At 45.8% G+C, this 12,356-nt stretch overlaps 1 protein-coding gene across 1 annotated transcript in view; it reads right to left on the bottom strand.

Moving 5' to 3' along the window:
• Positions 1 to 419: 419 nt before the first annotated feature.
• neurl1aa (neuralized E3 ubiquitin protein ligase 1Aa) overlaps positions 420 to 12,356 on the bottom strand; it is a 34,697-nt gene continuing 22,760 nt past the window's right edge. Inside the window, exons 4-6 of the mRNA XM_070828184.1 lie at positions 10,027 to 10,755; positions 1,447 to 1,596; positions 420 to 690 (exon numbers count right to left, since the gene is read on the bottom strand). Of these exons, the coding sequence (XP_070684285.1) occupies positions 449 to 690; positions 1,447 to 1,596; positions 10,027 to 10,755 (1,121 nt within the window). The 3' untranslated portion in view covers positions 420 to 448. The remainder of the gene's footprint in view (positions 691 to 1,446; positions 1,597 to 10,026; positions 10,756 to 12,356) is intronic.

Raw genomic sequence — 12,356 nt, forward strand, 5'->3', positions numbered from 1 at the left:
TTCAGCCCCAAAGTGACTCATTTGCTTGAGCGCAAATGAGCTGATAGTCCCCCAAATCTTACAACATGGCTCAACAAATGAAAACATTTTGGAATTGGTTCAGTGTCTCTCCTTCAAAGTCTTCCAAGACCCCTGTAGAGAGCGAACGCTTCTCACGACAGAAAAAGTTCTCAGCGGAACCCCCTTCCGCTTCAAGTGCCGCCTCTGCAGGGAGGCTTTGACAGTGACTCTAAAGTCAAAGAGACCATCCAAGTGAAGCAGTACCAGCTTTGGAAAAGGTCATGCAAGAGAACCAATCGACAATAATTCTATGAAAATACCTATTTAAAGTACCAGAGTTCATAATCCCTGAACTTAGACATTTCTTTCCCTGACTCTGGTATGTTGCTGTTCTTAGGGAGGCTGTCCATCCGTCCGTCCGTCCGTCTGACTGGTGGCCGTCGCTCCCTTATGTGCTCCGATAGGTCTTGATAATGTCTCTGATCTGCCTTCTGCAGATGGGACAGCAGGCGTTGGACATCTTCTTGAGTTTGAGGCCGCAGGTGTAGCACAGACACATGTGTCCACAGGCGTAGATGACCGTGTCCACCGTGTTCTCATAACAGATGGAGCACTCGTCGGACCAAGGCCCACGGCCTGATGGGAACGTAGGTGACTTGGGGAGGCTGATTGGTGAATTTGGGGTCGTTCCTGAGGGGAAATTGAAACAAGGTGTTAAATAAGGAAAGATGTGAAACGTAAAGTAGCCAAATAAATTCAAACTTGATGTCACACACGGTCACTTTTATGTTCATACGGCGAGGTGCTTATGTCGTGAAATGATGGTAACAAAGTAAATGTCCTGGCCCTTAATAATACATAATAACTCAACTGTTGATGTTATTGTATATTTTATATTATTCATCTCCATCTGCAGAGTAGCTAAAGTTACCACATGAATGTAGTGCAGATAAAAGTACATTTGCCAAGTAAGTAATGTGCTTTAGTACAGGGCTCAAGCAAATGTACTTAGTTACTTCCCACCACTTGATACTAGCTTTAACCAGACCAACATCACTTTCTGCACATGTTATATGTATATTTAGAACATTAAGATCCAAAATACGGCCCTCCACCCAATAAATCATTTGCTAACGTGAAAACCACATCCAACTGTGCGAAAGGAAGTCTTCTATCTTCCGCTGTCTTAGAAAGAGACATTGCGTCAGGCCCATTTACGTAACAGTACTATGTGACATAACAACAAGTGCTGAACATTTTGTCATCCAGCTGCAGCTGCAGCAGCAGCAGCAGCAGCAGCAGTGGGACCATGAAACACTGGCCATTGTTCCTAACTGCTGCAGGATGACATCTGTTCACTGTCCCATAATGGCTTCAGCTCCATCCCCTGTGGGGTGATTGATTCTCTGCTTCGGTAGTAGTAGCTCTCTGACTGGGTGGACCTACCCCCCGCTGAGCTGCAGTAAGCTGCGGAGCACAGGCCTCCGTTCAGCACTGGATCAGAGCTGCCACTGCCCAGGGCGCTGGGGGTGTGTGGAGAGGAGGAGGGCGAGCCGGGGTTCGATGTGGCCCGCGGCTCCCCGAGATGAGTGGATCCTAGTCGGAGGAGATAAAGACAGCGGATTAGATGTTTACGCATCATCAGAGCTTGAACTGCTTCGCTCACCATTTGCAATAAATGTAGTGGAATTTGTCCCAGTGACATTACTGGAGACTGATAATGTAGTTAATGGAATGGTACTAACAGGATGTAACATACAGTGGAAAGAGAACGACAGCAAATAGTGCAGAGAAGGAAATAACGGCACAAGACATAACGGCAAATAGGATTGCTGCTCTTTTTACTCCACCATTTTGCTTTCTGTTTATTTCCTCTTTGGTCGATAATGGTAGAAACAATCAACTAGGGCAGGATTCACCCCCCGCCCCCCCTTGTCATGAGAGGACAGAGGGGGCGCTCCAATTTTTTGAGAACAGTCATTTCAGAAGAGCGCACATATTCATCACTGAAGAGAGGAGCTCTTCCCACCTTTCTTTTTTGGGAAAGTGTATTTAGAAACAGAGTATGCGGCCTACATTCTTTCCACATCCTATCTTTACATGATGCACGGGGAAACAAATGGGAATTCCAAGAACGTTTAGGGAACACATGTTGAAATGCCAAAGATGCCTAGAAAGACTGTCAGACTGGATTCAAAGTCATAATGCAGGTTGGACATGTGACTTTAAAGCAGCATTAATCAATATTTACAGTATATATGAGCAATGGATCAAATGACTGTGTGTAATGAGAAAGAGGTGACTGGTGTAACAGGGAGCTGATTTCCCTGTGTATGCTACCTGCCAGTCAGTGTGTCAGGTGGCCAGAAACAGACACTAGCAGCTTTCTAGGGTCACAATCTGTTTTCAAATGTTATGTTGTAGCTCCTCTGCCTCCAAGTGGCCGAAAAAAGAAACTACGAAGAACAAAACAAAGCAAAACAAAACTAATCTGCAGGGATATGCAAAATGTTGTGTTTTACAAAAAAAATAAAAATTAAATACACGACAGTATTTCCTACAGGCAATGTCTAACGTCACTAATCTTATAGCTTCCTTAGTCTTTTACAATAAGGATAATAGTTTACCATCACAGGGAGTGCAGAGACACCAAAATACCCAACAAATTAAGATGCAAATTAGCTGCCTTGCAGAGCAAGCATCTAATCATCAAGAAAGAATTCCCATCAAATGCTTTACTGCTTCTCCACGTAAATGCAGATTACTTTAATTACCTTCCCCGAGGCTTGCTGTCAAAAAATAGCACACCAAGTGCATCAGAAATCAGCTGCTGTGTGCACATTACACATTTAACCATCCTATTTCAGGACCTGCATTACTCCACTACAGAGAATCTTAACTGAGGAACATGTCGTAGTGTGTCTGGACACACAGCTGGTGTGGCAGAGTCACCATCAACACTGACCAGTAACATCATGATGACAGCCACACAGCAACCAATGTCCCAGCAGTCTGCCACAACGCATCTCGCTGTTGCCATCTGCACTGGCAGTCTGATCAATCCAAACAGACAGAGGCCTTTTTCACTGTAGGGCCGAGCCAATAATGGGTCATTAGAATTTAGACAAACTGTCCCAAAAGTGGCAGATCATAAACTGCAGCAGTGTTTTTGCCACACTTGGTGAGTTGTCACCAGTGTCACTGCTGACTCTATATGAGGAGTTGTCTGAAGTGATACATGTCAGGTGTGTGTGTGTGTCTGTGTGTGTGTGCTTAGAGGGGACTCTCATTTGTCTGCATACTCGGGGTGTCCTGGTTGCCTTTAAGTGTGTATGAGTTGCACTACTGTATATGTACAGGCCATCTAGACAGCGCCAGAAATGAATACATCTCCAGCTGGGGACGCCCCAGGCAGAATCCCAATCCTCATCCAGGCAGTGTGCATGAGACGCTCTTCCCATTGTCTATGCACGGGTACAAGACAGGCCACAAGTATGAGCATACACTGGGTATGAGGCAGGGAAACACCGCTGACATGATTGTCTGTCATCTGAAATGCATTCCAAACTATCCTTGGCTCCAACTGTGCTTGTCAACACCAAACTATATCCAAATACCATAAACCTGGAATATATATAACATATTTGGCCCAGCTCAAATTCAAACCAGTGTATCGCAACTTGAATCTTACTTTTGTTGCTCCAGCCACCGGATGTATCCGTTGTTGTATAAAGCAGGGTGTACGAGGACTTTGGCCTTTACCTACTTATTTTTCACTCAGTAATACCCACATCTGCATCCCCTCTGATATGCATCGTTCAGTGGTGTGCTGCGATGTAGCCATGGTGCGGCGTGCATAGTGACGCATGTAGTGCCTTTTTTCGGTGGTAGTCGTGTTTTCCATCCTGATCATTTACCCAGTTTACAAATTATGTCATTTTGGTTGGAAAAGTGTAAAGAGCCATGCATGAAAGGGTGGTGCACTGCGAGGTCCTCCTCTCCCCGTCTAGCAGTTGTAAAGCATTGTTCATGCGGGCCTCATTATTAACAACATTCTGCTAAAAGCCCTACACGCCATACTTTCTCTTAAATTCAACTAAAACATAACCAGTTACAGTCTAACCCTAACCCTCATTACTGTGCCGTCTGATTTCAAATACGTAACAACAATGTGACAGTTAGTAATCAACTCTTGAATATGAGTTGATCATTACATAAGTGTCTGAGTCAGTGAAGCCTTTAAATATGATAACGGGGGCCAACTGGTATACCTCTATCCTGAAATACTTAGATCCAAAGGAGTTTTGATACAGCTGGGATACTGTTTGATACAGTGATATTTGTCGCCATAGTCGAGCAAGAGATGTTCCAAGCAGCCATCCTCAAATGTGGGTCAAACAGACCCCCCATCGTAGAGAACGCTGGGACGTGACTAATTGTTCAAAAGAGGATAGTGATGCACGTGTTCTCACTCCCACAGTCAGACGTTAATGGTGGTGAACAAATTAGCGAACGAAAAAAGAGCTTGATAAAAAAGACCCTGTCTACTTTCACACCTCTGCATGCCTGTGTAATGGATAAAGTGACAGAAAGTGACAACTGTTGTCACTTTCTGTCACTTTCTGCCACAGCCCCCACCTTCCACAGACAGAACTGGTGATTCAGGCTTTGTATACTTGGTTTTAATCACACCCAAACCTAATATGCCTCCTCAGCTTATAAAAACAAGTGAATTCTACGTGTTTGAGACTCCGAATCAAACCGTTGTGCTGCGAGTGTTGATCAGTGAATCAGCATGCCACCCATACAAGGTACCACTGCTTTCATTGGATTACTTGAGCCTGATCAGCCTGCAGCCCTGTATAGCATGAGTGGTTCCCCTGTGGAATTGAATCCTCTTTCTCTCCCTCCCTCCCTCCCTCCCTCCCTCCCTCCATCCATCTCTCCCTTTAATCCCCCTGGCAGGCGGGTAGCTCCCATCCAGGGCAGCTGAGGCAGGATCTGTGGTGCCCAGCCCTGATCCCGCCTGTTCACCACTAGATTAAGCCGACCTGTGTGAACAGCTGTGAGAGGCAGACTGCCTTTCTGTGACCATGTCTCTGTCCTTCCATCCTCCTTTCCTTCCTCCTTTCCTTCCTTCCATCAACCATCCCTAGAACACATGACATCTATGGCGAGAGCCTCTTCTTTTAAAGCATGGGAGGTATGCAGAGCATGTGATGGGGGTGGTGGTGCTGGGGCTGAGGGGTGCAGTGGAGGCCAAGAGTTGGGGGCTTAGTGTGTGGTTGTGTGCACAAAACCCTGACAGCCGTCAGGCGTGTGTGAGTCACAGAGGGAAAGGCAGGGAAAGAGTTAATGACGTGTTTATGACTGAACAATCAATAGAAATCACAGAGAAGAACTCTTGCAAACAGATTAAGTGAACATTTTCATGTTGAAAAGTTATCCTCAAACACAAACCGTTTCAAAAGAGGTGGCCGTTACTTTAATTGCAGAGGATGTCTTGTTCTGAGGATCTGTGGGGACAAATGTGCACTTAGGCTCAGTTTTTGTGTTGTGTTTAAATGGAATGAGAGGAAAGCAGCTCAGAGGGCTGTAGTTTAAGGTCACGGCTTACCCTGCTGCATAAAATGTTAATAGTGTCTTTTTTTCTGTGGTGGAGATATTATCTTAAGAGACTGAGAGAGCCATTTTGGAGTGAGGACACACGCATATATCCCTGGGTTGTTCATCTCTTTATCAGGTGTTGACAGGAAAGCGTGTGTCCTCCATACATGTGTATACATGCAGGTTGAAAAATGGTTAAATTAAGAGAAGTGGCCAAAAAGTTTGAAAAAGAGATGATTGCCCTGCACAAACAAGGATAAAGGATACAAAAAGACAGCAAAGGCACTGAATGTTCCCAGAGATACTGTTGGAAGCATAGTTCACAGCTAAAGGAACACTGGCTACACTACCTGGACGTGGCAGAAAGAAGAAGCTCTCAACGGCTGTCACCAGATTTCTGAGGAGGCAGGAGGCCAAAAACCCTCAAGTGACTACAAAAGACCTGCAGCAAGACTTGGTGGCAACAGACACTGAGGTTTCAGTTTTTACAGTACATACTAAAAGCTGAGGGCCTCCATGTCTGAACTCCAAGACATAACTACCACTGAGCAAAAAGCAAGACAAGTCAGCTCCAATATGCTCAAAAGTTTTAGGATTCTGGTCTTTGAAGCCGTGAAACAAAACTAGAAGTTTTTGGGTCTATGGATCAGCGGTATGTCTGGAGGAGGAAGATGCTGCTTTGCTTCTTATGGCTCTGGAAACCTGCAGATGGATTCAGTCAAGTATCAGGACATCTGAGGAGAAAACGTCAAGCTGTCTGTGAGGAAGCTGAAGCTTGGGCATCATTGGACCTTCCACCAGGACAATGCTCCCAAGCATACCTCACAGTCCACCAAGGCTTGGCTTCAGAAAAAGTCCTGGAGGATACTAGAGTGGCCGTCACAGTTGCTTGATTTGAAGGCGGTTGCAGCACACAAACCCAAGAATATCAGAGAGCAGGAGGAAGACTCCTCAGGAACGCTGTCAGAACCTGGAGTCTGGCTGTGCATCATGTTAGCAGCAGGTCAGAACAGCAAAAGGGTGCTCAACTACTAAAGATGCTTGTCAAGAAGGGGTTGAATAATTTGGAGAAACCACCTGTAATATTAGTCGCGTTGAGCTATGTCAATGAACACAGCTGAAAGTTTTCAAATTTTGCCAAAACGCTTAATTTACGATGGGGGTTGAATCATTTTGAGTGCAACTGTATGTGTGGGGGCCAGTGTGCATGTCAGTACTCATGTTTGCGTGTCAGACACTGCAGCAGGAAAACAAAAAAAAAAACTGGAGAGAGAAAAGCAGGGAAGAGAAGGGAGAACACCAAGTGAGATGACAGAAGCTGAGAAGAGGAGGAGAGAGGAGTGTGGCAGCTGCAGTGTATGAGAATGTGGGTGGTGAGACGTTTTACTTGAGCATGAACGCGCTGACATTTTAATGGAATCTATAATACATGCAAAGTGGGTCATTGGATGGGTGTCCTATTTCCACGCCATGAGGCACAAGGTCCCCTCAATATCTCTCTCTCAAAGTTCAAGTGTCAGCTGTTGTGTTTTCAGCTCTTAGATTTGGTATAATGACACTAACAATAGATATCTGGACAACAGATACAGATACTGTGGGATGACATGCTGCTGGTGTGTCCCAGCGGGTAAAACTGGAGGCGATATGTCTTGGCAGGGAATACTTCAGAATTCTAATCAATAACCAATTTTCTATCTGCTTCACCTGTACGTTGAGATGAATAATACCATAGCATGCTACCATTAGTTACACTGACATGCTTAAGGTCGCGCGCTATGTTACTAATTGTACTAATGATAATGTATGTATGTACGTGTGTGTATATATTTCTGGACACAAACACACAAATAGGTTTACAACATAAAAACAGAGATTATAATTTCAGATGATAAAACAGTAATTACGCTCACTCTCATAGTAGAACTAATGCAATATCGATTTCATCCGCCATCATTACCCTGTCTGAGTGCTGTTGGCTGACCTGAGCTCTCCTGGTGCATCTGTTTGAGTATGCCTGTTCCTATTAGAAAGGTCCATTACTTCATGCTTTGTTTGAAGTGAGAGGCCTCCCTGATGACTGCTTTATCTTGCCATCCTGAAGAGCGGGAGTCCGCTGGGAGAGCCGAGCTTTCAAGTTTAACATACTTCACGCCAAGTAGAAGGCCCGGCTCAAATTGAACTTAACTGAAAGCCAAATTGCTCTCCAGTCAACACGCGGCAATAGATCTGGAGTTGCAGGAGTGAGATAAGAGATGCTTCCTCGTTGGAAGCAGCTGGAAAGTAAAGATGATTCGCACCTTAGCAGGGATTCCAAGATCTGCTCTGATAAGAGGATGTGCCTCGGACTGGTTTCATTGTTTTGCTGTTCCTGTTTTGTTGTGCTGCCAAGGCTCTCTCTGCTTTCACTAAATGATTGTTAGACATGGAAAAAGCAGGTGATCTCTCTGCGTGATAACACAGGATGTAGCAAACGTAAGTAAGTTCTTACTGTACCATCCAGACCGTTTGCCTTTTTATGCAATGGAAAAGAAGGGGAGCTTTCATTTTTGAAGGTTAAGAGGAGATTGAAATACATAAAGTCCATGAAAGCTGATATTCTGATATTTCGGCATTTGCTGAATTGATCTCTGATAATCTGTCTGGATATTGAAGCTCACTGTGATTTGTATCGACATGGCTGCAATGGTTACTTTGCTGCAAGTTGATGTTAAATGGGTCAAGCTAGCAGAGGACAATATCAGCCTTTAGTGAAGACAGTGAATCCCCTTTGGTACCATGCAAAGACACAAGTTAAAGTCCTTTAATGATATATTTACTGAGACAAAGGTTTAAGCCTCATCTTCAGTCTCCCTCGCATGTCTGTTAAAGCTGAGGTTGTTCCCCTCTAACTTCTTTTAACCTCTGCTTCCTTTTCCGCTGCTGTCACTGAAGAAAAGCAGGATGTGTTTATAGATGCCTCTTCCTCCACGGAGAAACACTTGTGACACCTTTGAAAGGCCGGTGCTGTTTTGGCTGTTATCCCTCTTAAGAGCTGCATTAATAGACAGCATCCACTTTATACTGCATTATACAGCTGACAAAGATGTTGCCTTTTTTTTTTTTTTGTCAACCCTTTGCTATATATATATACACACAAACACACACACACACACACACACACACACACATACACACAATAAGAGCATGGTTTTAAAAATGACGATTTTAAGAACATGTGTAAATCTGTGTGCTGCTGTCATTTAAATAGATTTTCACTGGCTTTCTTTGGCAGATGTAGGAACAAGTGCCATTCAGAATGGCATTCATAAAGATAGCCTGTCTTCCACTTTTCATATTCTTGAGTGCTCCTGCCTGCACCTCGTGGGAAGGCAATGTGCTTGGCAGGGTGAAATGAAGTTCTGGGCCAGACGCCTTTTCCTGCTCTCCCTGTCATTATCAACATTTAGAAAGGGTAAACAAACCTCAGGTGTCCCGGCACACCACTGGCAGCCAAAGTGTCCACCCCGCCGTGACATCTTGTCGTCCCTGCTGTGTGCAGGTCACAGCCTCTCCCTCTCGCATCATCTCTCCACCTCTGCTTGTTTGCTTGCTTCCTATTCATCATCTTTCCGGGTCGTGACTGAGCACCTACTTTTCTCACTCTTGAATGTACATAGGTTCTTCCTGTCTCAAGACAGCTGCCGTAAATATTGTGACAAACTAAGTAACAAAGTGCTCTCCCTCACTCTTGACCCAGTGGTGCTGGTTAAGACCATGGCTGTAACTTCCGAAAGGGAGGATGTGGTTGGCCTGCATTGGCATACTGTCAGAGCAATCAACACTTTGTACGAATAGATTTCAGCCGCAGGGAGCGAGTGAATTAAGTACAGAGCTCAGAGGTCTCACCAGGGGTGAGGCCAGCCAAATAAGGATCAATAACCTGATCTGTATGTTCCTGACCAGGGACACATCACTGGACTAAAAGGACGGTTATTTCAACCATAAATGAGTTTTTCAGGTGGGATAATTCATCAGATAAGGCATGTGGCCAAAGAACAGAGGATGCTCATTACTTCAGTTACAGGAGGTAGATTTTCAACACTTCATGAAACATAATGAACTATGGCACACTTGAACTACAACACCCCCTCTCACATGAGACATGAGAGGGGGTGTTTTGACTGATACTGTATACTAAGTGGAACATTATACAAAGCAAAAATGACGTGCCCTTCTGTACTGCCATATGCACAAATACTGATAGATCTGCATCAAACTAATACTTAGTGTTTTTGGACCTATATTAGGGGATAATGTCAGTATGTGATTTTGATTCTTTGCTGACTCCAACACTAAATCATCCCTAAGTCCTCTTTTTTCAATGGTTTTTATACGATTTTGTCGAGAATTCTAACATGACTTCATGCGGTGCTTACTTACCCAGAATCCTCAGCTGAGTAACAGCCCCATGCAGACCAAAGAACATCCAGAGTGGGCGCGAGTTGTCCACACAGACTTGCATGCCCACATTTGTGCTGTTGTGGCTGAGGATGACCTCTCCTTCCTGGTTGACCAAGAAGCCCAGGATGTCACTGCTTTGGAGCGGCGTCGGCACCCGACACACGGCCCAAAACTCCTTCCTGTCCACCAGAGCCTCTGGATTGTAGGGCAAGTCGCTGGGGCGAAGCACCGCTGGGTCACAGGATGTCACCCCGTAGGACAGCGAGCCGGAGCGCGCCGGGCTGGACTTGGTGACTTTGATGAAGACGGTTTCGCCAGTGCGCAGGGGCCGGTTGGTGAAGACCAGGGTGCGTTCCTCCCGCGCGTGCTCAGATCGCGCCACCGTCTGCTCGTCCAGCGTCTTAATGTGGGCACCGCGCAGCTGGTGGAAGTGGAGGTCGCTCTCCAGGGCGGGCGGCAGCAGGGAGGACTGCTGGGAGTTGAGGGAGTTCTGTGGTATGGGACAGGTGGAGGAGGAGGACGTCGAGGCCAGGTGGAGGGTGTGGCGGTGGGAGTGGCTGTGGGCGGGGCGTCCGTCTTCCTGCTGCAGGTTGAGGTCACACAGGCTGACGGACAGGCGCGAGTCGTCGGCTTCACGCCTCAGAGAGGAGGAGCGCACTGTGGTGAAGGAGCGTGGCCGCAGGCAGTCAGGGGGAACAATCTCACTCTCTGGAACGGGAGGGAAGAGAAGAGGAGGTGGGATTGAGACGGAGAGAACAGCAGTTAATGGTGGTCTTACTGTGTTTTGCTTTGATTAGCAATTTGCCCGAGGCCTGTGGCGATTAAAGTTTGCTGTCAGCTGAATCTCAATTGTGAGCATACAGTTCTAAGAAGGGCTGAATCTGCAGCTCGTCTGACAACAAGATAATGATGAAAAAGAGAGGGCAATTTAACTTCAGTTGCACAAGTTGAATGCGATGCAGGGTTGTTCTAATTACTCAACACGGTGGGAAATGAGAGCGTCAGGAAGTGTGTTTAAAGATAAAGAAATGAAAGAAAGTAGCGAGTTGCTCCCGTATACGCGCAGAGCTGAATCATCGAGTTTTGTGCAAGAAAATATTATACGGTGTCAGTTAGCAAAAGACAAATGACTTAACGCAAAGAAAATTCAGTCCGTGCATGGATGTGTTTGTGTGTGTGTGTGTTTGTTGCATTCCTCGCAATCCATAGTACAGTATCATTCTGCAGACGGTCATTAATATCAGCCATTACATGTCTGCAATAGCAAGAGTAGTGATCACATGCACACGAATACACACACGAATGACCTCTGATAGTCTCGCCCCTACGCCTCAACACGGCGGCTCGAAATAACACCTCTAAATGCGCCCTCCTTCTCTCTCCCACCTCCCCCGTCCAGGCCTGATGGTAGGGGTAAAATTAGCCTGGCGTCCTGAGAGAGACCCCTGTTACTCTGAGTGGGCTGAAGGGGGGAGGGGGTGTGTGTGTGTGTGGGCTGTCTGGGTTTGTGTGTGATGTATGCACATGTGTATTTGTAGAAATGACAGACAGAGGAAACAAGAGACGGAGAAGAAAGAGATAATAACCTCTTCACCCCCCCACACGGGAGGTCATGAAGATACCGAGAGACCCTCCTCGGTTAAAGTACGAGGTGGAGGAGAGCGTTTGAGACAAGGGGGTCTGGGGGGAGGATGGAGGATGAAAGACAGCGACCAGCCACTGGCTGTCTCTGGAAAGTCTCTCCAGTCCCGGTCAGCCCCGGAGCTCTCTATCTGACCACGACCTGAAAGCCTGACTCCAGATAAACCTCTTAGCCTCAATTACCAGGGCTGTGGGACAGGCAGCCCCCCACCGACTGTAAACTGCAGCAGTGAAAACAAGAACAGCCAAGCCTCCAGTGATGCCTCCCCCACAGCTGACAGGGATATAAGGCAAAAAACGAAGGTGGATTAAAGCAAACATTACACTGGCTGAAACAGGAAGTCTGACGTTCCTAATTTGATTCTGAATATAGTATATATAGTATATTAGAATACAGTTAATTACGAGTGGCAAGTTGTGTGCCACAGTGACTTTAGTCTTTCATAATGGAAATGATCCTGATTTCAGTCATGCACAAATCAGGTTTCACTATCAGCAAACATTAAAGGGGACATATTACGTTAAATGCACATATTCATGTTTCTAGTATGTCAAACTAGGAGAAGACCATCCTCTCTCTTTTACTCCTACCCCATCTTTCAGTTAACAAGTGTGAAAACACTCCATTTGAACATATGACCTCCCTCCCAGGCCCTGCCAACTGAAAA

The sequence above is a fragment of the Pempheris klunzingeri genome, chromosome 3 (genome assembly GCF_042242105.1).
Source record: "Pempheris klunzingeri isolate RE-2024b chromosome 3, fPemKlu1.hap1, whole genome shotgun sequence".
NCBI classification, from domain to species: Eukaryota; Metazoa; Chordata; class Actinopteri; order Acropomatiformes; family Pempheridae; genus Pempheris; species Pempheris klunzingeri.